The sequence below is a fragment of the Oxyura jamaicensis genome, chromosome 2 (assembly GCF_011077185.1).
Source record: "Oxyura jamaicensis isolate SHBP4307 breed ruddy duck chromosome 2, BPBGC_Ojam_1.0, whole genome shotgun sequence".
NCBI classification, from domain to species: Eukaryota; Metazoa; Chordata; class Aves; order Anseriformes; family Anatidae; genus Oxyura; species Oxyura jamaicensis.
Window position 1 is genome coordinate 145321975 of NC_048894.1, and position 26281 is coordinate 145348255.

At 43.0% G+C, this 26281-nt stretch overlaps 1 protein-coding gene across 1 annotated transcript in view; it reads left to right on the plus strand.

Annotated features, from left to right (window-relative positions):
• The window catches only part of DEPTOR (DEP domain containing MTOR interacting protein), a 76648-nt gene extending 50611 nt beyond the window's left edge, over positions 1–26037 (plus strand). The window contains exons 6-10 of the mRNA XM_035318037.1: positions 441–626; positions 1243–1377; positions 4667–4737; positions 5388–5492; positions 24530–26037. Coding sequence (XP_035173928.1) covers positions 441–626; positions 1243–1377; positions 4667–4737; positions 5388–5492; positions 24530–24658 — 626 coding nt within the window. The 3' untranslated portion in view covers positions 24659–26037. The remainder of the gene's footprint in view (positions 1–440; positions 627–1242; positions 1378–4666; positions 4738–5387; positions 5493–24529) is intronic.
• Positions 26038–26281: the final 244 nt, after the last annotated feature.

The window sequence follows — 26281 nt, forward strand, 5'->3', positions numbered from 1 at the left end:
AGGCAGGGCGGCCAGCTTCTCAGGGCTGCCTGAGATCGAGGCACAAGGCTCAGGGGAGGGAGGGACGTACGTCTGGTGTGCAGTGACCAGCAGCTCCGCGTGGCACACAGACAGGGACCGAGAGGGGCATCGCGCGGCCTGTCACAGAGTGATGGAGTGCTTCCACTGCCACTCGACAAAAAGGAGTGCTTGCCATTAAAAGCACTGAAAGATGCCTTGCAGCTGTGGCTGCTGAAGTTCCTACTGTGTTATCAGCCCTATAAAAGCGTTCATGTTGAAGCCACCCGTGTGAAGCTGGCCACCTTGCCCCTTTTCTGAGTCTGCAGCGGGGAGGGAAGAGGTGTGAGTGTCTGTTCCTCATGGGAGGGCACACCTGGTGGATAGGTACGCTCAGATTTCAGTCCCACCAAGCAATCGCTTCTATCTGTTTCTTTCTCCAGTGTCCAACAAGCACCATTTTATGGACAGCAACTTGCTCTACCAGTGCAGAATGAATTTCCGCCGGCGGCGGCGGTTAATGGAGCTGCTCACTGAGAAGTCTCGCCTGATGCCAGAAAGCCACGACAGCCCCTTTTGCCTGCGCAAGCAGAACCATGACAACAGAAAACACACCAGTTTTCTCTCAGGTGACTCATCAACTCTACTGCTGTCTGTGGAGTGACTCCATGGGATGCTAAATATCCTTTAGTGTCCTTTTTGTGTGAGGATTTCAGTGTTTATCTGAAAAAAAACAGCGCAGGGTATCACATATTCCTGTTCACAGGGATTGTGCTTTCACTCAATTTACCAAATCCTTAGCTCTCTGTGGTGGTTTTGCTCCTGTATAAATAACAGCTCACTTGCTGGTCAAAAATTAGTGTCCACGATCAAACAGAATGGATTTAAATCCCCCTAAACCCAGAGTAATTTGCCATATATTCATTGCTGGTTTTGAGAAAAATGAGGGGAAGGGATCCTGCAGTGTTTGCTATACAGTGCTATCAAGCAGGAAATGAAAGAATAAATGGGAAGTAGAAAAACCTATTTCTCTATACTGAAATGCCTTCTAGAAAATCCTGCAATGGGAGCAGTTCAGCTGTTGTGTTAGCTATGGTGCTATACTCATGCAGTGACCCTTCTGTGTACAACATGCTTACCCCTTAGGAGGTGAAAGCATGGCTTAGTGTCTTAAAGAACCCGGAGAAATGCCTTTAATAATGGACACCGGTTCCCTTTCTCCCTGTGTTTTCTTGGGGCGTGCAGTGAGTCCCACCAAGGAGATAAAGATCGTGTCGGCAGTGCGGAGGAGCAGCATGAGCAGCTGTGGCAGCAGCGGGTACTTCAGCAGCAGCCCGACGCTCAGCAGCAGCCCCCCTGTGCTCTGCAACCCCAAATCTGGTAAGCACCAGCGTCACTTCTGATGTACAGGCGACAGGCACAGGCATCTGTCTGGGGAAAAGGGGATGTGAGGAATGCCTAACATCACGTCTAGGTTTATGTTTTCAAGGATAGATTAAAAATTCATAGCACCATGGGTTTTTAAGGCCGGGGGGGACTGTTAGCATCACCCAGCCTGAAGTCTTGCTGAATGCAAGCCAGACGTCTGCCTCCCCTAATCTCTGCACCAAGCCTGTAATTGTGGTTAGAGCTGCAATTTATCTCCAAGGAGGACATGCAGTCAGAGACTCAGCTTCGCCTCTGCACTGCCAAGCCCTGGGCCAACTCAAGCCTCCTCCTCGAGACATTCCTTCAGCGTAAGTCATGGGAGAGTTTAACTGTCCAGTGGCCACTATGAAATAGCACAGCTCAGAAAACAGCAGCATCTAAAACCGGAGGAAGCGTTGTTTGAGCCTGTCAAAGACAATTTCAATGTTTTTGTTTGTTTAGGTCTCGCACTGATTTGTTTGGGAAGGTAAAAGTAGTGGTGAAGCTTATTTTCCTTTTGAAAGGATTTCCTATCCCATGCCGGCAGGTTAAACACACCCATTCTTCCACAGCTTGGTTAAAATTGTTTCTTATTGTACATCTGTGGAGGGGAAAACAGACTGGGATGGATGTTGTTTCAGCCTCTCTGAAAGAGCCCTGAAGTTCAATGTCCATGTTGCCCTTTGTGCTCCTTATTATTTTGGATTTAGTGTAAATTCCCAGTTCTGCTCTGGGTAGAGGGTTGTGTACAACTGATGGAGGAGCTGTGCAGGAAGTCATTTTTGGGATTATTGCTCGTTTGGGGGAGGGGACACCTATGCCATTGTGCAAGGCACGCGAGGGCATTGCTTTGCCTTGCGCCAGCCTGCTAAAGGGAGATGGGAAAGCAGTGGTCTTGCACAGGCATGAGCACACTGCAAGGAGCTGGCTGCTGGGTCCCTGCTGATGGCGTGGGTAGCATTGTACATCTGCGGAAGGCTTCAGTGGATGACTGTCAGCTTCTCCTTCAAAGGGATGCTGGCATTTAAAGTGACTGCTAGAGAGTGCGTCAAGCACTATGTGAGACTTATTCAAAACGCTGACAATTCACTCTGGAGATGAGTAAGTGCATTTCATCCCAGTTGTGCAGAGTGGCCATCAGAAACACAGGTGTAGTTACAGGGACATTTTCTGCTGTTAACACATTTCCTTCCCTCTCTTTAAGCTCTGCTGGGAATTGAGGACGAGGGTCTAAATTAAAATCAGCTGAAGGACTCAGTGTGATTGCATGACCAGAAGCCATAACCCCATACACCAGACCTGCTGTGCGTTTCTGGGGAGCACTCTCAGTGCTGTTGGTCATTGCATACTCAGAGGAAGCTGCTGCTGGGTGCTTGGTGCCACCTTGCACATGTTTGCACCTCTATGAAAAGTGCCACAGCATTGTACCCTGGCGAAATACCTACCTAGAAACGCTCTGATGGCTTTGGTGTGGTGAGCCCTTGGCCCCAATACACCATAATTGCATCCTGGAAATTTTTCTGGGACAGATAAATCAGCATTCTTGTGCTGTCCATAAATGTGTGCAGTATCTGAAGTATGCCAGCCACTCCATTCATTTATGGTTCTGATTATATACCAAGTGTCAACCCATGAGCAGTGAGAACAAGTTTTTTTTAATGCAGCTGATTACACAACACTGGAATAAAAAGGATAGGCTGATGTTGCCCTTCCATAAATTATTTTTGTTTGATTGTTTGTTTGTTTTTAAACACAATCTCCCTTAGGGTAATTTTTCCTGTAGCACAGCTACAGATCCACACACCATCTTGCAGAGGTTAACATAAGGCTGTCAGATGTAAATGTTATGAAGGAATTCTTAAACCTCTGCTGAACACTAAATGATTTTTTCTCCAGTAGTTTCCTGCTATCCAGAACCAGAACATGTTGCTGGATTGTGCACTAATGAACAGAAGACAGGCTGAGTTCTGTTGGAGGCAAGGACTTATAAAAAAACAGGTCGTGACTTGACCAGTCATGCAGGAAAACAGTCATCAAACAAAATTTCTGAGGGTATAATGAAGGGTGGCATGCAAGGGAGTCCTGTGTGGATGATTTATCTGATTCTCATTTGTTGACTGAGTATAATGATCCAGGTTTTTTAAGTTGAACGGGCTTGCTCTGAAAAGTAACTCTGGCTAAATGACTGTTTGTCAAAATCAACAGGAAAGAAAAAAGATACTTATTGGTTTGTGTGCTAGAATTCTTCCCGCTCCCAGGAGAGTCATTAAGAAATTCATGAATGTTTCAGAATACCATCTGGGAGGAATTTTATATTCCACCTGTGACTTAAAAGGCAGACATCGTGAAAATCATTTATCACTAAAGGAAAAGCAGTCATAATTTGAAAGGTGAAGCTGGCAAATGCAGTGAAGAACATATAGCTTCCCGTTGCCCTCCCTGTTGTAAAGCATTGACAGACAGATAAATACAGTGTGCAGAATGGTATCAATCTGATTTGACAGAACATTGCATTTACTTTGTTCAGGGGAAAATTAATTCATAATATAGAAAGGTAGCGGGGAATCTCTGGGTATGAGTCTCTGGATATGAGGGCATTAATATGCCAGAAATCTGCAATTTGTTGGGATAATTCCTAAACCAAACAGCAGCAATGTTGCATGACTATGCCAACATTCTTTGCCTTCTTCCAGGGAAAATCAGCTCCCATCCCCAAGCAAAAAAAAGTTGGCAGAAAAGGTGGGGGTTCAGAAATGACAAAGACTCACTTCTTGGGTTAGGCAATGGAGGAAAGGTTACCAAGCTTTCTTGTACGTAATATAACCTTTCTTCAGAATTTTCGTATTACTGAATTCTGGGATTCCAAACGGAGTCAGATGAAATAGCAGAGAGCACATAACGTGCAGAGTGAGCCTGCAGGAAAAGCTGCTTTGTGCCAGGCAGGTTGGCCACTTGCTTCTTCACTGGACACAGGAACAGCCATTTCGGAAGTTCGTGGTAGTATTCAGGGGATACCAAATGCAGACACCGAAGTCTGCTACCTCAACACCCCATTTTTCCAAAGGTCTCATCGTTGGTGCTCAGAGTTATTCTGCAGTCTTTTCTTTGGCTCTTCTGCTACTTTCAAGCAAGACTGCAAGAATTGAAAGAGTGCATGGGATTTGGGACCAAAAAGATACCGTATTCCAACATTTTGTCTTATTTATTAGGGAAAACTTGGGAGGAATGCTTATATTGAATATTCATTTATGTACCCCTACAGTATTAAAGAGACCAGTGACTGCCGATGAGCTCTTGATGCCTGGAGCCCCATATGTCAGAAAAACTTTTACGGTATGTCTCTGGTATTTTCTCTATTTCTGTGTGTGGTATGCATAAGGTAATCCAAACAGACATTTTCTGAAGGGATAATTAGAGCTTATTTGCATTTGCTAAGGTTTGTACTTTAAAATCCTGAAGCCCGTTATCAGTACTTCCACACATTTCAGGTCTGATTTTGCACTTGTTTATCCTGTCTTTCTGCCAGCGTAGTACTGCTGACTGAAATAGGGTGTGAAATTACATAAAGCCAGTAATATTTTTATTATACAAACTCATCTAAACTTTGTGCTCCAGGTACCGTGTTTGCTGTAGGCATGGATTATCTACCCAGATTGAAGTTTTCTACTCAGGCATACTTTTTCTTAGACTATGTTGGGACAGAACTTTTAATTCAATATTAGAGGAAGCCTTTCTGAAAAGAAAAGTTTTGAATCTAGTCATTGGAAAGCATTGCCTTTTGCAGCCTCCTAGTTTAACAAAAATAATTGAAGCCAAAAGACATAGTGCCTTTCCCATATGTGATATAGCAGCCTGCACATAGGCTTTGATAAAATATTATCACACATTGTTCATTGTTATGTGTTGGAATTAAAAAATAGTTTGCCTGAACCATTTGGATGTGTCGTGGGGCCAGTGCTCACCTCCTTCTTTCCTCCTTCAAGATCGTCGGCGATGCAGTTGGCTGGGGCTTCGTGGTGCGGGGCAGCAAGCCCTGCCACATCCAGGCTGTGGATCCCAGCGGGCCAGCGGCCGCAGCTGGCATGAAGGTGCGTGGTCAAACTGGGACACTTTACCGGGATGTTTGGGCTTCTAATTGAAGGTCTTGGCCTGTCTGTACTTGGTCAGTGAGAGGTGCTCTTGTTTTCTGGGCTGAATGTCTTTCAGTTTCAGGCATTTCTAATCAATGATTTCAGTTACATTTTGCCCTCCTACTGTTTCTTGTCTTCTGTCCTAGAGGTTCTTCATAGAGCCACAGAATGATTTGGGTTGGAAGAAACCTTAAAGCACACCCAGTTCCAAACCCCCTGCCATGGGCACCTCCCACAAGACCAGATTGTCCAAGCCTGGCCTTGAACAATTCCAGGGATGGGAAGTCTTCAAGTCCCTTTCCCGTGTGAAACTCAACTCTTCTTTCCAAGTTACTTTATTGATCTTTTATTATTTTTTTTTCTTTTTTTTTTTCTTTGTTTTTGTTATTTCCACCTATTTCCAACTCTGCACGCATTCTAGCCTTCCTCCCCTTTATTCTGGAATTTATTTGTGATTTATTGCAAAATTGCATGCAGGTCCCACACTTTGCCTACATATGAAGATGAAGCCAGGCATACCTAATACAATGAAGTTAGTATAACCCATTGTTCACTGTAAAGCAGTTAAAATTCAAGACATTTTGGAAAGAAGAATGTGTGATACTCACATTTCATAAAGAGTTGAAATGCTTTCATACATGATTTAAAAACAAACAAATACAATTTCTATGCGAAGGCTTTTTGCAGGACCCATTGACTTAGCTGCTGTTTTGGATCGTGTCCTGTATATATCTGTGAATTAGTCACTCTCTTGTACAGTGGAAAGAGTAAAATCAAAGCATTATGCTAAGACCGTATAAAAACAAGAAAGGGAAAGTAGCTGCTACACCTACTCCACTGTCCAGACTGAGCCAGATTCAAATGACCAGCTTATGTCATCTTTTCTTGTACCATAACAACACAAGTGAAGGTTTCAGGTGTATTCCACGAGCAGCCCAGTTTCCCATTAATATATTAACTAATTCATTTATTAATTTTATCCTGCTTTCTATAATCTGTCTGCCATTCCCAGTATGCTCACCCGTGGATTCCCACCCACCCAGCATATGCCACCTGTCCTGCCCATTGCACGGTGCTGGTGGATATGCCACGGCTCCTTCTTTAGTGGATACACAATAGGAGTTTCTCCCCTCTGGCTGCTGATTTTTTATGAAACTAGCAAGAACATTCTGTCTTTGAAACCTTTACTTCCCTTGAGGAAGGGCAGCCAAAGCCCTAGAAGGCTGCAGAGCCTGTTGGTACAGGCAGCACCTGACACATCCTGCTGGCAAACAGCTCCATTCCGGAGGGAACTGGATTTTATACAATACATCAATATAATATGCAGTTATAATTTGTATAGGAAGAGTATTGTTTTTGAAAAGTAATCCTGCCTAAAATATACAGGAATGAAATTTAAAAATAGTGAATTTATGCATGTGTACATTCTAGATTCTGAAATAGGGAGTTTAGTACCTTACAGTATCTTCTCTCAGAATTTAGCAGCCAGCAGTGGAGTAGATCTATTCTGAAACTTGACTTGTAAAAATAACACTGTAGTGTCATACATAATTTTAGAGTTTTCACTTCTGAACTTTGAAGCTTAGAGCTGAATATAGTGGGCTTTGGGGTTGTTTTTACTTTTGGTTTTGTGTTGACAACCCTGCAACTACTCAGTAGGACATTTGAGTTAATCCTGTTTATTTTGTTTTTGTATTGCACCTCTGAAACTTGTTTTGTGTACCAAACTGTGCCCTTGTGTCTTCCATTCCTGTTCTTTGTGCACTCACGTCCTCTGATGGGGTTATGCAGGTTTATCTGATACACTCACAACATAAGAATGTAAGACTCCCTTGTCCTACTGGGAGTAGATGGTATTTTAGCCAGTAAAACTGGGATATATTGCCCTGAATTTGCACAAAGGATAGATTTGATTATTTGCAAAGGTCCTATCTTTGCACAAAACCCCTTTTCAGAACAGATTTGTGCATGAAACATTAAGGCCATATGTTAGAAGAGTCCTTGTTTAGACACCAAAATTGGTGCCCTGCTTTCAGAAATGCAGAACACGTTTAGACCCTGGTGAAGATGTGCCAGTTTCCTTTGAAAATAAGGTTTTTTATGTGTGTGTTGAGGTGTTCCCATGGCAATAGGTATGTAAATTCTAGTGCAGTGTTTGAATTTTTTAAAAATCTATGTCACTTAATCCATCTGTTTACAGCACTCTTCAATCTGGCAGATTTCAAGGAATCGTATGACAGGCTTTACCATGACAGCTCCTTGAAAATAAGCCTTCCCCCCTGTAGAAGCTGCAGGTGGAACATTTTGAAAATAGACCGCGGCGTGGTAACTTCTGGTGGCCTGGTGTAGGAGGCTTTTGTCTGCCAGTGCTGCTCTGAGTGCTACACCAAAGAAACGCTAACAAGGAAAGTTGGCTATGATGAAAGGGCAAGAATTTGAAGAAGAGCCAAGGCTTGGCGTTGCAGTTTGTAGAAAAGTTCTTGGCAGTATCAGCAGGGTTTTTCCTCCCAAGGAGATGTATCCAGTGTAATCAGTTCTGGAAGTGTCTGTATTTGTAAAGCTTGTGATTTTGCACTTATCTCTCTTGGAGAGCATTATATTCCTGTCTTTGCATTATGCTGGACAAATTGTTGCAAGAGGACTTTGTCCTACCATCTCATTGTAGGATCTCACTTTGTGCACTTAAAACCCCACTGTATATTACATAAAGCAGTAAACATTACAGGATCAATCTACCTGAAGGACTCTGTGGTGTCTCGTTTTCACATTGAACTTGGCTGGGTTCCCGGCCTTCTTCAAAGCTCCGTGAATGGAAAGCCTCAGTAGAAATTTCAATGAGCTTGCCATGGAGCGCTTGACCACACGCAATGGTTGAGTGGTCACCACGGCGTGGAGTGACTGGGATGCCCAGGTCTCCATACTGCGTACCCACCTCTGGTGTGGCAGCAAGCAGCACCTCATTACAGTGACATCTTCCTCTGGGGTAATTTTAAGACAATTTAATTCTGAGAAAATGATTAGCTCAGTCTGCTTAAGAGGTGCAAGAGAGCATTGTCTTTGTGGTTTTGAGTCTTGATACCTCCTTTGGGCCTGGTAAATGGGATTACCCTGTACAGCTTGGGGTTCCAGGTTTCTAGCTGAACAAATAATTTAATAAATATGTTGTCAATTAGCTTTATTAAAGTATTTTTAGACCTGGTTTGTTGAAGTGCAGTCGCCTGTGGCAGCGTTGGAGGATCGTTACGGCTGTAAGCACATTAACAAGCAGAAGCTGGAGGCGACGCAGGGCTATGAAAGGAGTCAGTGTTGCGATGCGTACGTCCAAGTTATTTGTAGCTCTGTTTTGCTGTCTGCTGTCGTCAGCAGACTGAGAAGGGAAGACAGGAACAGCAGGGTTTAGAAGTTCTGAGGGTGCTTTAATATTCTGGATTGACTGGCTGCAAAATTCAGGGCTCTGCAAATGGCACTACTAAATACTGCCAGTTGTTGTCAGGAAAAATCTCATCCCCCTTTTCAGTGTTTTATTCTGCAAACTAATTTCTGTTTTTAAGGTAAAAGTATTTTTGCAAAGTTACACAACTTGGCTTCAAACTAGTTAGCCATTGCACGTTGTTATTTAGTGTGACATCACTGCAGCAGAGCGTGACAGATGTCGCAGACCGAGCGTGGTGTGAGGCCTAGGGAGGAGATAAATTAATCACTAATTTTGCTGATTATCTGTTCTTCCTTTTGGCTGGAGAAACCAGTGACCAGTTTAACCTTTGCAGAATGCTGAAGAATATCTGACTCCTTAAACTGATCGTGAACGAATTAACATAGATAGCTGTTACACCTAAGGTATTAGTATCATACAAACTGTCAGTGGCCACTCAACCTTTTCTATCCAGATCCAGTTCTTCTTAATTTCAGTTAGCAGCAGGGGGTTTGGGGGACCATGTATTGGTTAGTCACCAGTACCAATCCCTTCTTCTTGGGGATTGCAGGATACTGCCAGGATCATTTCAGCCTGGTTCTGCTCACCTGGTGATCTTTAAAAGCTGGCAGAGCAAGGAGGTCAGCCTCATAAATTTCTGTCTGGGTCATCATCTTTTACATTCACAAATCATTATTTCAGTCCTGGGTTGTCAAATGAATTCACTAGCAGGCTAAGAGCCGAATCTCATCCACTATTGAGTAGCCACTGTTTCATGATACGTAATTGTTGTCGAGGCCATCAAGTCCAGTACTCAGGCACTATCTGGTCAGCCTGCAGAGTCCAAATACAGCCACAATCACAAAATATTATAGACCTGCGACATAATGAACTAATAGCTACGCATTACAAGTAGCGTTAAGGTGCCAGCCTTTGGGGAGGGAGGGGAGAATCAAAACCATGTGATATCAGAGGGATTGCCACTGTTTTCAATTCCTGCAATAGCAAGAAATTTGAACTGTGAAATTCTTGGGAGGTTGAATGTACCCCGTGCTGCAGAGAAATGCAAAACCCCTGGTCCTTGCCAATCTGACCTCAAACCTGGTGATTGCTTAGCTATTTAAGATAACCAGTCTGAAAATCCTAAAAGAACATTTATTCCGCCTGGAAAAAATAAAAAAAATAAAAAAAATATGTCTGTGGCCAATCTCCAATGTCCTACAGAACAGCGGGAAAAGTGGAGGACCATGGACATCACCAGAGAGAAAATTGTTTGTAATTCCTGATGGCAGCCTAGTGGGGGCTTGAAGATAAGGACTTATTTATATAAGATACAATGAACGTGCTGCCACTTAAACCTCTCGATGAAGTCTAGGAAAGTGAAGATACTTTGGTGTTTGGTGCTGGGACTCTAACCCTTTAAAGCACTGGGGAGATGCTTCTGTGTTTATTAATTGAAGGTATCCAAAAGGTACTTTTATTATCTCATGTGACTGAGCTTTAAATGAGAAGATGAAGTAGGCTTGGATAAATATTTATACTGTGCACTAGCATATGGTGTTGTTGAAGCAGATGCAATTCAGTCTTAGAATTCTTATCTTATCCCAACATGTTACTGATTGTAGAAAAGCATAAATTACATGAGTTGCCATCTGTTTTCAATTACAGCATGAAAACACTGAGGCAGGTTGGTATTTTCCTTTAGCCATGTTATCAACTAGCTGCTGAATTTGATAATTACATTAGAGTGAATTCAGAATGAGTGTATTTAGTAATGTGAACACTCAGAAAAAGTTGCTGACAAACTGCTTTCATAGCTTGTCCATAAATAGAGAAGCAGCAGAGCTAAATGTGCATGTGATGAATGCCACTAGTGTGGTGCTTGAAAATACATGTATATATAAGTTTCAAACATGTCTCCCTAAGTGAGTGTCTATATTTTTGATCATATTTAGTTATAAACTATAAAATAGAGGTCCATTCTCCTCCATGGAAATGTGGTACCTGTATTCAAGCACCTAACTTTGACTCCAGAGAATCTAATTTTAAAGAATCAGATTTTATATTTTACTGTAAAATCTACTCTGGTTTTGTGAAACCAAAGAAAATTTGGACAGGCTGTCGTCTCAGTGTTCACTTTATGCAGCTGTAAACAGATCCTCAGATTTTATTTGCCAATATTGAGCACAGAGATGGAGAAAGTGACCTGAGGATGGTACCCAATAGCCTCAAATATCTCGCGAGTCATGCTCAAGAAGAGTGGTTTGTCCCATTAGTTAGGACATGCTAAGAATATGGTAACAACATAACGGTCAACATTTTGGGTGCTTTTCTTTCCACTTAGTCTTTGGCAAATATCTATTCTAAAAGACTAAAGAAACATGTAGTGAGACAGCTGTGTTAGTAACATGATGATTCAACAGAAGTTGGAAGAGATCAAATATTTGTGAATGTGAAAATACTCAACTCTGCCACTGACATGAAAAATGGGTTAGTGGCTGGTTGTCCTTGACAACTGTTTAACAGCATGCTTTCCTGATCGAAGCCTGAATCTGTGCATGGATTTGCCTACTCTGTGCCTTCCTTCTCATTTTGGTCTACAGTCATCATTTATTTGCTCAAGGAATTAGCTGCTTAGCTGAGGTGATACATCTGTAGTTGTCCTAAAGTTCCCATCCTGGGTGCGTTTCATTAATCTAAATGAACAGCTCCTGAAAATTTTATGACCTCTTTTAAGTAGGTTGGACCTACCCTAAAACCCGGTAGTTGAACTATACCAGGATTATGGCCTTGCAAAACTATGATAGGAACACAGTTCTCTTCCTGAGGAGTACATTTGAGCACTGCACCGTGTGGTCATGGAAACGACGTGGGACTCAAGAGGTCTGATTGAGCCATCACGGATTTTGGGATCCATTTGCACAAAGTAAATGCCTTCGAGTACGACTAATTGCAGTTAAATGCTGGACAGAGCATTTCAGGAGCAGCAAAATCTTTTTTAAAATGAGTACTGGGCAGCAGGCTATACCTCGCACATCTCCTTCTGTCTGAGAGTTTTGTGAATTCAGCCCGCTCACCAAGCTAAGGGCTTCTCTTAATGAAGGAAAATGTGATTTGGGGAGCTGCGTTGTGGGCCACTGCCAGAACTTTGTCTGGTTGCCAAAAGGAGACAGGGTTTGGCAAATCTTTCCTTTGCTTTCACTGCAGAATGCTACAAGTGCAACAACGGGGTCCTTATGGCCTTGATCATCCTTTGTGTTAGCACGGTGTCTTTAGGTTGATTGAAATCACGAGAGGTTTTCTCAGCAATCCCCCTTTTCCCTTGTCATTGGGAATCCTAGTGCAGGATTTGATGAGCTGCTAATCAGTCTCTCTTCTGCCCCTTCACGGTACCACAGTGATATTCTTGTACATGGGATTAGACAGATGGACAATGCCAGCAAATCTGAAACAGTGGAAAAACTTGATGAGTAGATCCATTATGGTACCAGTACAAATGAAAAATCCTCCACGTCTGTTAGTTTCCTTTTGTTTCCCGGGGCTGTGATTAAGAGCACATGGTCTAGGTTTCCCAGTCTCAGAGCCAAAATTTACAAGACGAGACAGGGAGAGTCCTGTGCAGCAGTGGTGAACCTGCACAGCTCCATTGAGTTTCAAAATTCAGTTTCTGCAACTGATCTCCTTCTAAGCCATCCTCCTTTTGGTGATGAATTTGTGTTTTCATTAATACTTTCTTTGTGGTGTATGATCCTGCCGTCCCTGCCCAGGTTACAACTATTCTGGGGCTAGCTAAAGGCTTTCCTTTACCTCTGCTACCCTATTCTGGTGTCTTCTAGTCTTTACCAAAATCCTCCTCTGCTTTACTCTGTTTTCCACTAATAAATCATGAGACTTCAGGTACGACACTCAAGTTCTTTTAAAGCCATGATAAAGCGCCTGCAGTCTTCAGACGTGTCAAAACTGCAACCTCCACTCCTACTTCTCTTGGTGGAACTCCATTTTTTCTGCTTGTTTCCACGTTTTGCTTTGCTTCTTTCCCCCTGCAGTTATTTAAGGTTTATTTTGTTTTGAACCAAGGCTCCAGTATTCATGCTGAAGTTGTTTTGGACGTTTGGGTGAATTCCACTGATGCGTGGATGTCTCTGAGTGCATGGTCACTACCAAGTAGACGGGGTGCAGGACTGCATTCACTGCAATGGACTACGGGCTTCTGTTCTTCAGAGTCAGTGGACATAAATTCAATTATTAAAAAAATCATAAAAATTTAATTGGACTAGATAATAGGTGCTTGCTGTGGCTCTCAGGGACTGTGCTATATGATAATCAAAATGCTGTGTGTGTAATGTCACAGCCTGAAATATAAGCAGAAAGATCTGCTGCCATGCAGAAGGGCAGAGCAGTACTCAAGCAAACTACCCCACACAAATGACAACAGAGGTAAATTCTTTTTGTGATTCTCAGTTCCCTTGATTTTCAGTCTTGCTTTTGAAGAACAGGAACCGTGTTAGTCACTATGGAGAAACTGTTAATCTACTAAAAGAATTAAGGTAGTTGGAATTCCTGTGTAAAATATAAAAGAAGGAGCTGGTTTAGCTTTTTGAGAACAAATCTCACCTATAACAGTGAATTGCCTTTTCTTTCCCTAAACTTTTAGAATACAATTTTAGCACTGGCTTACCGCAGATCTGAATTTTGGCCTACAGATGTCATGAAATAGTATTATATTTCCAGTAATTCTGTGTGATTTTTTTCTAAAGACTCTTTTAACACAGTGGGAGAGTTTTACTGGGCAATAAAATATGATTCTTTTTCTTTACAACAGCTGAAATCTTATGCAAATGTAGAAAGTTTCGTGATATCTCAGAGCTCTTCCCTCTGCCTTCCCAAGGGTGGAATTACTGTAAGAATTGACCTTGTTTGTAGGTCGGTCACCTAAAGCACTGTTGGGCAACAAGTGACCTACGGACGGTACTTGCGTCTGTGCATTGGCTCCTTTTCATCAGCAGCAAAAACGATTCAGAAAAAAAAGAAAAAAAAAGTCTGCATGTCCATAATTGGAGGTCAGTGGATTTTTTAAAATTAGCCAAATTATTTTAATAAAAGTAGGTTTAAAACCCCTTTTTGAGTAAGTGGGGTTTTATAGCAGGATGAACCAGATATCTGAACGCCCCGTGCTTACGAAAGGGCTTTCTTGATTGTTTCTGAAGTCTTACAGCTGTATCCATTCAGAAGGAGAGAAAGCAGTCGTGGTTTCAGCTGCGCTGTGAAACAGTGCTGGGCTTGTGTTTTGATACAGCTTCCAAATTCCAGCAGGGTCTATAGCCTGTTTAAAGGCGAGACTTAGTGCCAGCCAGAACAGCTGTGATCTTACCCTTGCTCGAGCTTTCTTAGGCTCTTGCAGGTCGTTCCTAGGTGGCCAAGGCTCTCCGAAGGGTGGTCTCATCCAAAAAACTTAACCCACTACTTGATTTATGCAGCAGCTAAAATATGAAAAAACAAAACAAAACAAAACAAAACAAAAAAAAAACACAAATTTTGAACTGCTTTTGCTGTGGACTGAGAATTAAAAGCACTTTGTTTTATGACGTTTAGTGGAAAGACCCATTTCCCTTGAAGTCTTGAAGGGGTCCTCAGCTGGTGCTTCAATGACAGCACCGTGGCCACGGCAGCTTTCAGCCCTGCACGCTCTGGGGACTTGGGCACCTTCCCCACACTCCTAGCCACGCTTTCTTGTTGCTCTTCGAGACGTAAGCTGGCTTCCTTTAGTGCTGCAAGCGACTGATCAGGGAAAGATGTTGCCTTGAAGCCAGGGCTCTGTTTAGCTAGTCAAACACATGGCGAAACAATCGCACTGTTGTCCGTGAAAACAGAGAGCAGCTGTTTGTCTCCAGCGGCGCAGACCGCTCGTGCTCCTTGCGCTCCCGATAGCGCAGGGTGCTCGGGAAGCCCTGCACAGCTCTGACCACCCTTGCCTCACCCTGGTCCGGGCTGGATTAGGGAAGATTTTTGTTTAAGTAATGTGGGACATTAACTAACTACACACAGTTAGTTTAGCCTAACGATGTTTGACCTTGCAATTAAATTGATAGTTTTAAAGCTCTTAATTCATGATGTGTGTTTGTCTTCTAGCTCAATAGTTCACCTGTGCTATATCTCTAGGAGAGGTGTAGATATATTGTGAAAAAAAAAAAAGAACACTGAAAGGTCAAGCAAAGCATAAAAAGAAGCTATGTCTAAGCTACGACCTCCTGTCCTTCTGCTACCAGTGCAGCGTTTTACCCAGAGCTGCCTTCAGCAGTTTGAGTTATTTCACATTTCCATGGCTGTTCCGTGGTAGGTATCAACTTACACCATATAATAAAAATACTTGTAAAGTTAAGGATGCAGTCACTGGCTTGCTTTGCTGCTGTGGCTCAGGCCAGCTTGGCTTCACCCATGGGCATCTCCTGCTCGGACTCAGGTGGGGTCAGTCATGTAACACCGCTGCCCAGGTAGGGCCACCAGAAGTAGAGACCTGTATTTCCCTGTTCTCTTGTACCTGATTTATGGAAGATTTACATTTCAGGGTGTCAGTGCCTTCCTTTTATTACCCTGCAGGTATCTACAGGTAGCTTTAAATTGCCTGCGTTGGCAATTCCCTTGGCAAGACCTTGCCCCGTTGGTGTCTGTCCATGCCATGCCTCGGCTGGCAAAACTCAACTCTGCAGGGCTGGGACTTGCATGGAGACTGAAAGCCTCCTAGTCCCACACAGGAGTTGTTCTCCTGGGCTGTTTTCGCCCTCTATTTTGTGCGCTGTATCTGAGGAATTTGTACAGCAGTGGTTTCATTCTATCCCCAGTGAAAAAAAGACTAAAATTCCTCTTGTTCCAATGGGTGGGGGTGGTGGGAGGGAAAGACCACCTGAACCAGTGACAAGACTCATTGACATGTAATGATATCAATGAAAAACTATTTATCATGCGTCTGAATTAGTTTTTATATTAGGGTTGTTTAATTTCTTTTTTTTTTATTTCTTTCTTTTTTCTTTTTTTTTTTCCACTTAAGAGTTCTGTGAGTTGGAAATACTATAAAAAATGCAGACCCTTAAAAATATATATATTAAAAAAATGTGCTTTCTGTAAACATCTCACTAGAGAAATTCGTACTTAGGTAGCCTGCAGTGAAGCTTTGCTCAGGCAAACCATGCGTACCAGACTGCAGCCACAGATCAAGACGCAGAGCCAGAATTACATGGAATTACATGGTTATGTTTGCAGTGCTGTAAATGTGGTCGGCTCTCTTTACCATGCACTGTACCACACTCAGCTAGTAACCGGTTTTTAACCGGTGCTGGGACAGAAACCCAGATTAACACTGGTGTAAAGATTGAACAAGAAATGCATCCCTCTGGAGAGAAAATCCTGTGTTTATGCAAGACCTGGAGACTTGCCTACTCCCACCCCACCCCACTCCACAGCCAATTACACATTCACTAGAGATATTTACAGAGCTGAACACGCAGCTGCGATTTATTCTGTTCTGTGCTGGAACCTCAGCTCTGTTGAAAAGGACCTTGCCTGATTCTTTAACCTTCCACTGCCACACAGTTTTAAAAAAAAAAAAAAAAAAAAAAAAATGTAGGACCTCTGATTTCCATTTCTTTTCCTCATTCTAGTGTGACAGAGGAAAGATCACTGGAGTGGGAGCAAATGCTTCAGTGCCGCCTGTGTTTGCTTGTATTTAGGAGGTTAGTCGTGTGTCCCAGGCTCTTCTGTGGCAGCAAGTTCAGCATCTCTGTGGCCTGGGCTGTTTGCTGAGCATGGGGATTCCTGGGCTTTGTGGCTGTGGGTTGCTTACACAAAAAGCAGAGCCTGTGTAGCAGCACAAACGCAGGCTGTGCATGTAAGGCTGTAAGAAAAGTTTATCCCTGCGCCCTCTCTCCTCCACCATTGTTCTGCTGCCTCCGACTTCCCCGGGGTTGTTCCTTCTGACCTAATATCCATCTTGCCATTGATTTCACTGGCACTTTCAGTTACCTGAAAACCTACTGTGCAGTGTGCAGTTTGATCTAAACGCAGGTCTAAGTGTACACACAGAGGATCCCATCTTCATCTTGGTGTCACCCCTTCCTTCCGTCTGCCTCCAGCCAGATATGTATCTATTGCATCCTTCCTTCAACCATGTCAGGCATATCAGGGAACTTATTTTGCCCAGAGATGAGTCCTTTTGCTTATTTATTTTTGCTGGCACAAGCTTAAAACATAGCGGTGCCTCGCTTTGGCTCAGTGCTCCCAAGGCAGCACAAAGGATGGGCTGCAGGAGGGACGGGAGCACCCTGGGGATTACGGGCTTCGCATCGTGTCCTCCTCCCCTTGCTCTGGAGGAGGTTTGGTGTATTGGGATGTGGAGTCCTTGGACAGTGACTGGTCCAGCCTTTAATAAACCTTCCCCCCTCCCCCCCCCCCATGTTTCTTCTAAAAGTAAGATTAGTTCTCTAATCCCTAAGGAAAGGAAACCTTTTCCCCTGGTAGTGTTACCAAGTGTTTTGTGCACTAAATCCTGGCTTTGCATGTGAGCTCGGAGGTGATAACGTGGTAATTAGATCAGGGGGGGCATTTCGGCCGTGTAACAACTGACAGGGCAAGCCTGCATGGTTGCTGCTTGTAAGTAGCTGCTTTTTTTAATGGCAACTGCAGTAAGAAGTGGAACAGTTCTTGTTCCTCTGTGACAAAATTATGGCCTTAGATGGGAGTGTTTACTTTCCCTCATTTCGCAACTCCTTCATATTTCATACTAAAATCTGATTTTGAAAAGCATGTCTCGATTTCCATCTGTTTGCTCGGGAGCTCCGGCGTGCGCGGGAGGCGGGGATGGGAGCACAAGTTCCCAGAGTCCCAGAGGAGCAGGGGCAGCGTGAGGGAGGGAAACCGCATTTCAAGCATAGCTCTTCCTTTAAAATGTTGGAAGCCTGGAGGTCCCCTTCCTCCTTGCTGAAGGCTGGAAAGCTGAATTTCAGATGTTTGTAGCACTGAAGTCGTCTTCCGCTGAAATCTGCCAGCAAAACAAGAAAAACCAAAGCAGACACAGTGCCTTTTTAAAGAAGTGATGGTAAAGAATATATATATATGCACACACACACACACATATATATTTTGTTTGCTTTTTCCTTCTCAGTTTGAGCATATTAGTAATATTCACAGGCTGTAGCTGTGGACATACCACAGGAATAAACCAGGCAGCTTTCTGTCTTAGAACTGGGCTCAAAGTCTTAAAAAGTGGTCAACAAGTGTGAAGAGCCTGGCTTGGCGGGCCTCCAGCACTCAAGCCAGTGCTAATTGCAAAACCTTTGCCCTTCAGCCACAGTTTGCACGGGTGCCTGTAATGAGGGCTACAAATACTGACAGCATGGCCTGAGGTTTAAATGAAGTGAGGATCGTGCAGGTCTCTCCTGTAGACTACGCATAGGAAATGCATGGTTTTCCAAATCACACCTGAAGAATTTTTCCTCTGGAAGATCACAGCGAGTTGCAGAATGCCATCATGAAACAATTAGAAGCTTGAGCTACTCTAACGAACCAGCTGATCCTTGCCCCTGCAGGATTAGCAGCACATGAAAAAGAACATTTATTTGTAATTATTGAGGGTATCTCTATAAAAGAAATTTAAGCTGGCTGTTTCTTTAATGGATATGATTTTAATTTTCTTTAGCAAGAAGAAAAGCAAAACCACCTACATTGCATTGGAATAATTTTTTTTTTTTAATGGTTACGTTGTAAATTCTGGTATAAATTTTATTCTGTAAAATTGTCAAAATACACTTTTCTTTAGGCAGGTCTGAAAGAAGTTATACTTAGAAGCTTTTATTTTAGTTCTTAGGAAAATTGCTTGAGAATTTTCCAGGTTTGAAAATGACTCCTACCTTTGCCTGAATTCAAAATTTATTTTTGATGCTAGTAAGGTTTCAAAAAAATATATACACAAAAATAAATTATATATATATATATATAAAACAACCAAAAACTAACACCAAACAACAACAACAAAACCCCCCACAACCCAAACCCCATATTTTCCATGTGTTTTGGGAATGGTTCATCTCAAAGGAAAAATTATATGTGTGGCTTTGGTTATCGCCTCAGATCATAAGAAGAAATAATAATCAACCGAGCATGTCCTAAGCTATCCGATATGGAAATCCGTGTGCTTATGAGCAGAGCAGAGGGTCAAGTCCGTCCCTGAGTAGCACGCAGCTTGCCCCGCAGCTCCGTGTTTCAGTGCGAGGCGCTGATCCCTTCTGGAGCACCTTGGTCCTGAAGGGATCCGCGAGGGATCTGCGTCAGGCCTGGGCAGGGCCCAGGGGTGAAATCCTGGCTGCTCTGGAGCCCGAGATCAGAGCCGGCTTTCATTCTTCCCTCTGTATGAAGCGTTTCGGCCGTGTGAAGGTTTCCATTCAGGTGGTTGCCACATGTACAGGCCTGGTCACAGCTGCGAGGGAAACAAGCAGGCCGCGATGTTACCGCCTGGTGCCAGGGCAGCTGTTGGTGTGTGGCGGCCCTCAAACATTGCCCCTTGCTTGCCTGTGCTGGAGAAGGGGAAACACCTGTGTGCTCATAGGGCCTTCCTGAAATGCAGTCCTAGGCCCTGCATGGTCCCCTCACCGCTTGGATGACGGGTAAAATACCAGTGCTGCTGGAAAACAGCAACTTTGCCACCCTCTTTAAAGCGTCTCTGCACAGTCTGGTGTTTGTGGGGCAGGCACCCAGGAGTGCGGATCCTCTGAGCCAAACCCTTTGTGCTGTGCTTTCCTTCTAGACTGATGTCCAGGTGACGTGACTGTGTAATCACCGTCTTATCTGCCTGTTGTGATATGCTATCTGTGGACTCCGTGTGGCTGCTGCTGGCAGCCCCACCAGTGATTTGCAGCCACACTCGCTGGGTCTGTACATTTAAATGTTCTTTTTAGGACTCTTCACAAGAACTTTGAAATTTTTACTTAAACCAAGTATAGCGGTGGCAATTTCTAGTTCCTGGTTATCTTTCACAGTGCCCTCCAAACAGGGTATCTCAAACAATAAATCTTTTCTGTAAGGACTTTTTAAAATATTAAATTGTAAAAAGTCCAGAAATCAAGGCCTGGCTCCACAAGGAGAGGTGTCTGAAGCCTGTACCACAGCCTCTGAATATCTGGGGACCTAGCCTAACAGCCTAATCTAACATTAAATTCAGTAGCATTTATAAATATTAGTTAAATATATATTAAAAATAAATTAAATATTTCTTAAATAAATATTAATTCTAAGGCAGGCAGCTAGGTAAGAATTACTGACAGTTCTGCAATGTTTTTATTGAATTTTTTTTTAACGAAATATTTTTAATGTAATAATTTATTTATTAAGTAATTTGTCTTAACTTGTGCAATTCCATGCTCATGCCCGTTACTGTTCTCCAAGCTATGCTGTCAGGACTCTGATATCCCGGAGCATCTCACAGTCCTTCTCACCTTGCCTTGGCAAGACCAGGCATGAGCTGGCAGCCCAGGCTTGTCACGGAGGGCAGACAGCGCTAACCAGTCATGGGGGGAAGGATTGTGCAGCCCCCAGTACAGCAGAATCCTCATTCTGGCCATTAAACATTACGGTAACAATAATTATAATTCCTCTTCTCGCCGCCTTCAGCTTGATGTGGAATGGAACGACACATCTCTGCTGACTTCTTTAAGCAGAAGGTTTCCAGATCCTTTCTGGTCAATTTGAAGTCCAAAGCTGAAGTTTTTCTTTTCCTGGGAACACCTGGATTTGGTTAAATCTTCTGTACGAGCCAGTGAAAACCCACAGAAAGACGGAGGCATACATACCTTTCCTCCTATCCATACTTCTGTGGGTTGTTGTCTGTCAGGGTGGGAAGCAGAAATAGTTAACAATAAATGTTTATTAACATATATATTTTGTAAGTAATTAAGTATTTTCATTTCAGGGTTACTTAATTTAACTGTTACTGTTTACGTGTTTTTTTTATATCCCTACATCCTGACCAACAAAATAGTTTGAATTTCTTCTGGGCTTTGTCATTTCTTGAAGTTTGAGGGATAAAAATGGATGGTTATCTCCTGTCAGGCTCCTTGGAGAGCTATGAGGAAATGAGCAATAAAAGGCTCTTTGAGACTCTTTTAACTTCGCTTTATTATCTATTATAGTTACTGATGTGTGGAAAGCTACAGAGAAATTGTGCATGTTTATAGTTACAAAGCCCTTAGCAGCTGTAGTTATGAGCTGAACACTTAGAGCTTTTTGAAATGTGTTTTTATAAATGCAGCATTAAATCATTGAAATTTTGTAAACCAGCTGCCTTAAGAAAATTCCTAAGATAATAAGAGGGTTGACATACTCAGCTGGGCTGGTTTGTGGGTTCTGTCTCTCTTGGACTCTTTTTGTAGCACCACCAAGAGAGCAGCTCACTGTGCTGGCTTCTTTGGGGCAGGGTTTGTGATAGCCGAAGCGCACAAAGCAGCACCGTGTTTCCTATCCCCATCCTGGATGCTGCACTAGATGGATAACTGGGGTGGGAGAACAAAATGGGCTCAGTCTAGGACACTGCTCCCCTCACTGCGAAGGGCTCAGGGCTCAGGACCGTGAAAATCTCTCTCCTCTTATCAGGGCTGTGGGATCTAGCAAATGGCTCCACGTTTCTTCATCCCCAAGGGAGCTGGAATTTGCAGGCTCAGCCTTTGGGAGCACTGGCAAAACGATGGTCACAGAGAGAGCTTTTATGCATGTGTTATGTCATCTCTCTTCTGCTCCTTACAGCTCTTTTCATGTAGTTTTAGGCCAGGTGTTCTTTCTTCTATGCCTTGGCCGCCTCTCTGCTTTTCTCACGTGGCTTGGGTGGAGTTTTTTGCATCTAATCCTATCCATTGAAAATGGTGAAACTAAAATGCCAGTTGGATCCAATGCAAAGCATGGTATGAAGAGGACTGTTCTCAGCCCCTGCACACTGCTGCCGTTCTACTGTCAAAAGCATACATTGAAACAAACACCTTGGGAATGCAGATGTGTCAACTCTGGTCTTGCATGAGACACTCACTCTTTGGCATCTGGCTTGCTGTTCGCTGCTGTGGTGCCCGTCCACATTTACATGGTTGCACCCTTGGTGCAAGTGGCTGGCCTATCTGGAAGGTCTGTTCCTCTGCCAGGGACATTCCTCGGGGTCCCCGGGAGCCCCTCACACGATCCAGCATGCAGATTTATCCATCACACGCCTGCGTGCCTGTCCCTGGCCAAAGACAAGTCCCATGCATTAGGATTCCAGTAACTCGAGAAGTCTGAGAACAGGCAGCAGCAAAACAAACATCAGCCATTCAACTTCCAAAAATTGCATTAAGCCAGAAGAGACAATGCTATTTCTGCAGGTCTGTTTTAAATCAACTCAAATACTCTTCTGGAGCCAAAGCTATAATTCAGTAAAACTTGATACAATCTTGGAAAGTCATAGAAAGCATTAGGAAATACCACTGGGAGTTGAGAGACCTATAGATACTGCAAAATTTTGCATTTTAAACTAAACATATCTCTTAAATGCTAATTGAGGCACGCTGAAGAGGATGATGGGCTACCTCTTCAATCAAAAGTCTTAGCATTCATGAAGCATTGTCTGCATGCAAAAGCTGTACGGTGCTGAGTGCAGTTGAAATAGCATATGAAGGCACAGGAGAGAAAGAGCCGTACTGCTATGGACGTGGCCAAGAGCTGATTGCCATACTTCGGTGCTTGTTGAGACCACCAGCCACTAAGGCAGACTTCCAGGACCTCCAGCCCTGCACAGCAGTTCTTGAAGGGGTAAGGTACAAGAGAAGCTTGCCATCCCCTTAGGGGCTGCTGCTGCTGCTTCTGTTCCTGTGCGTAGGCCCAAAGGAGCAGAGATTAAAAACATCAGTAGCATTTCTGATGAAATGTTTTATTTTTGGTTTGGCTTTGCTTCCTCTGTAATTTTCCTTAAATGGAACATTGATAGCTGCATTCTGTACATTTTGCACAAGTACCAGTTGGGTTTCTCCACACTGAATCCCTCTTTTACTTGAGATGGAAGGTCGCTGACGCACAGAAGTTGAATGGTTGGGCTTGTGAGGAAACCCAGTTTAGGGGCAGCAATGTAAGACAGCTGAGCTGTTTCCCACCTCTGCTGCAGACATCTCTGTGTTGTGTTTCTGCATAAAGATAAAAGGTAAATATAAAGTTTGAGAATTTCTATAGTGGTATGCTCTTCGGAGCTTCTTTTATACAGACTCAAGATCACTTATGAGAAAGATAACCTTCTAGGGAATGCATTGTTTTCATTGAAACATCAGAAACACATTGAAACTGTTGCTTTAGGCTCCATATTTTTATCATTAAAAACAGATCTAGACACTACACATCTCTGAGATTTTTAACAAATACTATAATATTATGATTACAGCCAGAGAAGGCTTAACGTTTTCGAAGAATAAATGTTGATATCTTTCTTTTGCTTGTCCGGTCTTTACAATGCTGATGTGACTTTTTGCTCTGACTTTTCCTGTCTTTTTTAAGATGCAGATTCACAGAAACACAGAATGGCTGAGATAGGAAGGGCCTTCCTGAGGCCATCTGGTCCCACCTCTGCTCAAGCAGGGACACCCTGGGGCAGGGTGCACAGGACCACATCCAGGTGGCTTTTGAAGGTCTCCAAGAAGGAGACCCCACAGCCTCTCTGGGCAGCCTGTGCCAGGGCTCCGTTACCCGCTCAGCACAGAAGTGCTTCTGGTGTTCAGAGGGAGCCTCCTGGGTGCCAGTTTGTGCCCATTGCTTCTTGTCCTGACACTGGGCACCACTGAAATGCACGGTGGAGTCAGTCTGAATATTTCCATCAAGACTTTTTGAACAGAAAATAACCTCAGATGATACAAAACTTTCAACAATGGAAATTTTTATGACATTTAGAAACAAAATATTAGCATATTTGAAATTAATTAATGATCCATACTTTCCAAAGAAAACCAAAAACCATTCACAGAAGAAGTAGAAAGAGCTAAGTTTACGTTGGAATATCTCCTGAAAATGACAGTGGCATTTTATTTTCCATGGTATTATTTCCTAGAATTTGGATCCTTCGGGTTAATTGTGCACTGGTGGAGGTTCTGGCACTGAGTTTAGTGAGATCATCATCCAGGCTCTGCCCTGAGCCTGGAAACATGATGCACATTTTTATTGTGACTATCAAGAGCTGTCTCAATCATTTCAGATGGAATAGTAACCTGTTTGCGATGGCCAGAGCTGTCTTGTCCTATATTTTTTGCAAGGCACCATTGATATCATGGTGTAATAAGAAAAAATATTGATGTAGAACTTCAAAATGCCACAGATTTCAAAGCTGCAGTGATATTTAAAAATAAAAAATAAAAAAATAAAAAGGAAAAAAGGAAAATTATCTTGCCAAATTAATTCTAAGGACTGTATCTTTCTTAAGAGTACCAAATGAGACAGCACGAAGAGTTCTGGAGGTTTTGCATGCTCAGGAGTCGATGCCTTTGTAGGTAACCCAACACAAAAAGTCTAATGCATAACTTCTGCTGCTTGTCTTTCTCCACAGGTTTGCCAGTTCGTTGTTTCTGTCAATGGCCTCAATGTTCTCCACGTGGATTACAGGACAGTGAGCAATCTCATCCTGACCGGCCCGCGAACGATTGTCATGGAAGTGATGGAAGAAATAGAGTCCTGAGAAGAAAAGATCTCTTACTGGACATTTCTGTGAGAGAAACAGTGACAACCAGGAAACAGCATGACACGAGGAGACAAAACTTTCTGTGTCGAAATAAATGATTTTGCTTTTGGGGGAGGGGGGTTCTCTTTCATTTAACAATAATAGCACTGGTTATTATGCTGAGAAGTGAGCAATAGATACCAGCATATTTTCACCAAGGACTTCGCTTTGCTTGATGAAGACGAGGTAAAGGCCCTTAGGTCATCTCTCCAGCCACGGCTGCATCCGTCAGAGCGGTTTCCCACCTAAGCGGCCGTGCAGATTTCCTCGCAGTCCACCACTGGATCAAAACACTTCAGGAGATGAAAGAACCACACACACTGTGGGGTCAGGATGTCACAGGCGGTTGGCGTGACATATTTACGTGGGTAAACATCCTCCAGTCAGGGAAAGGTGACTAGACGCTGGCTTTATTGCAGCCGGACACAAAGGAACTGTGAATACATCGCTGTGAAACAAATAAGTTCATTTTCTGTAGAGGATACCGTGGCGTGGATGTTCAGGCCTGATAGAGCACAATGAGTATTCTAAAAGAAAAATACAAGACCATGCAAGTGCAAAAGCATGTGCTACTTTTACGAAGTAAAACAATCTGCCCTTTGAAAAGCAGGTGATTTGTTTAAATGCCTAAGCACAGATGTAGGTACTGAAGTATAAAGTGTTGATTTCTTTTTTTGTTGGTTTGTTTTCTTACGTGTAAAGGAAGGGTGTCTCGGTCTCATTGTTTGTCACTTTGGAGAACTTCTGGACACCTTTATTCCTAGAAGGAGAATAATATTTAGCGGGTTGAGGTGGGAATTTCAGTGTTAGCAGTAGCAATGATACATCCAAGCGCTCCAGCAGAGGAAGTACACTTCAAATTGAAGCAATGTACTTGAGTGTGCATTAAGCTCATTAGCACTTTGAAATCATCAAATGTTTTGCAAACTACAGACTTGCCACAGAAGTTGCATTTGACACTATTACTAATAAAAAAATGTATTTAACTGACTCCTTACTCTTTTTCAAATGGTAGGATTTCCTTGTTGATAAATTTATGAAACAAATCTTTTATATATGTATATACAAATTCTATATTCTGCTGAGCTGGGTGACTTCTTAACCCTACGGTGATTGGACTTCATGGACATTCTTCGATCTTTGAACTGAATAGATGCATCCTTGTCCATAGAATTATAAGTATACCTTGCAGTCTTTCTCTGCTGTCTAAATTTTACAATTAAAGCCTGACCTTCTCTATGAGCATACCAGAAATCCTTCGTCTTTGGGGTGGGGAAAGAATTTTTCCCTCAAATAATTTTGAAATATATTTTATATTAAAAGCTGTTCTCACTAAATGTATTGCTCTTGCAGTATGTTTTTCAGTCACTCAGACACTTACACAGATTTTGTCAGAGCTACAGTAAACATCATAACTCTATGTGCCTGCAGATTTGTAGGCAGAGGTCCATGTATTCCTTCATTCTGGCACAGTATAGCCATGGCTGATTTTTAACCAAGAAAACTTCTCCTATTCCACTATCATGTACCCTTGCAGGCAGGTATAGGACTGAAGCCACTAACTTGATACTAACGTCTTGT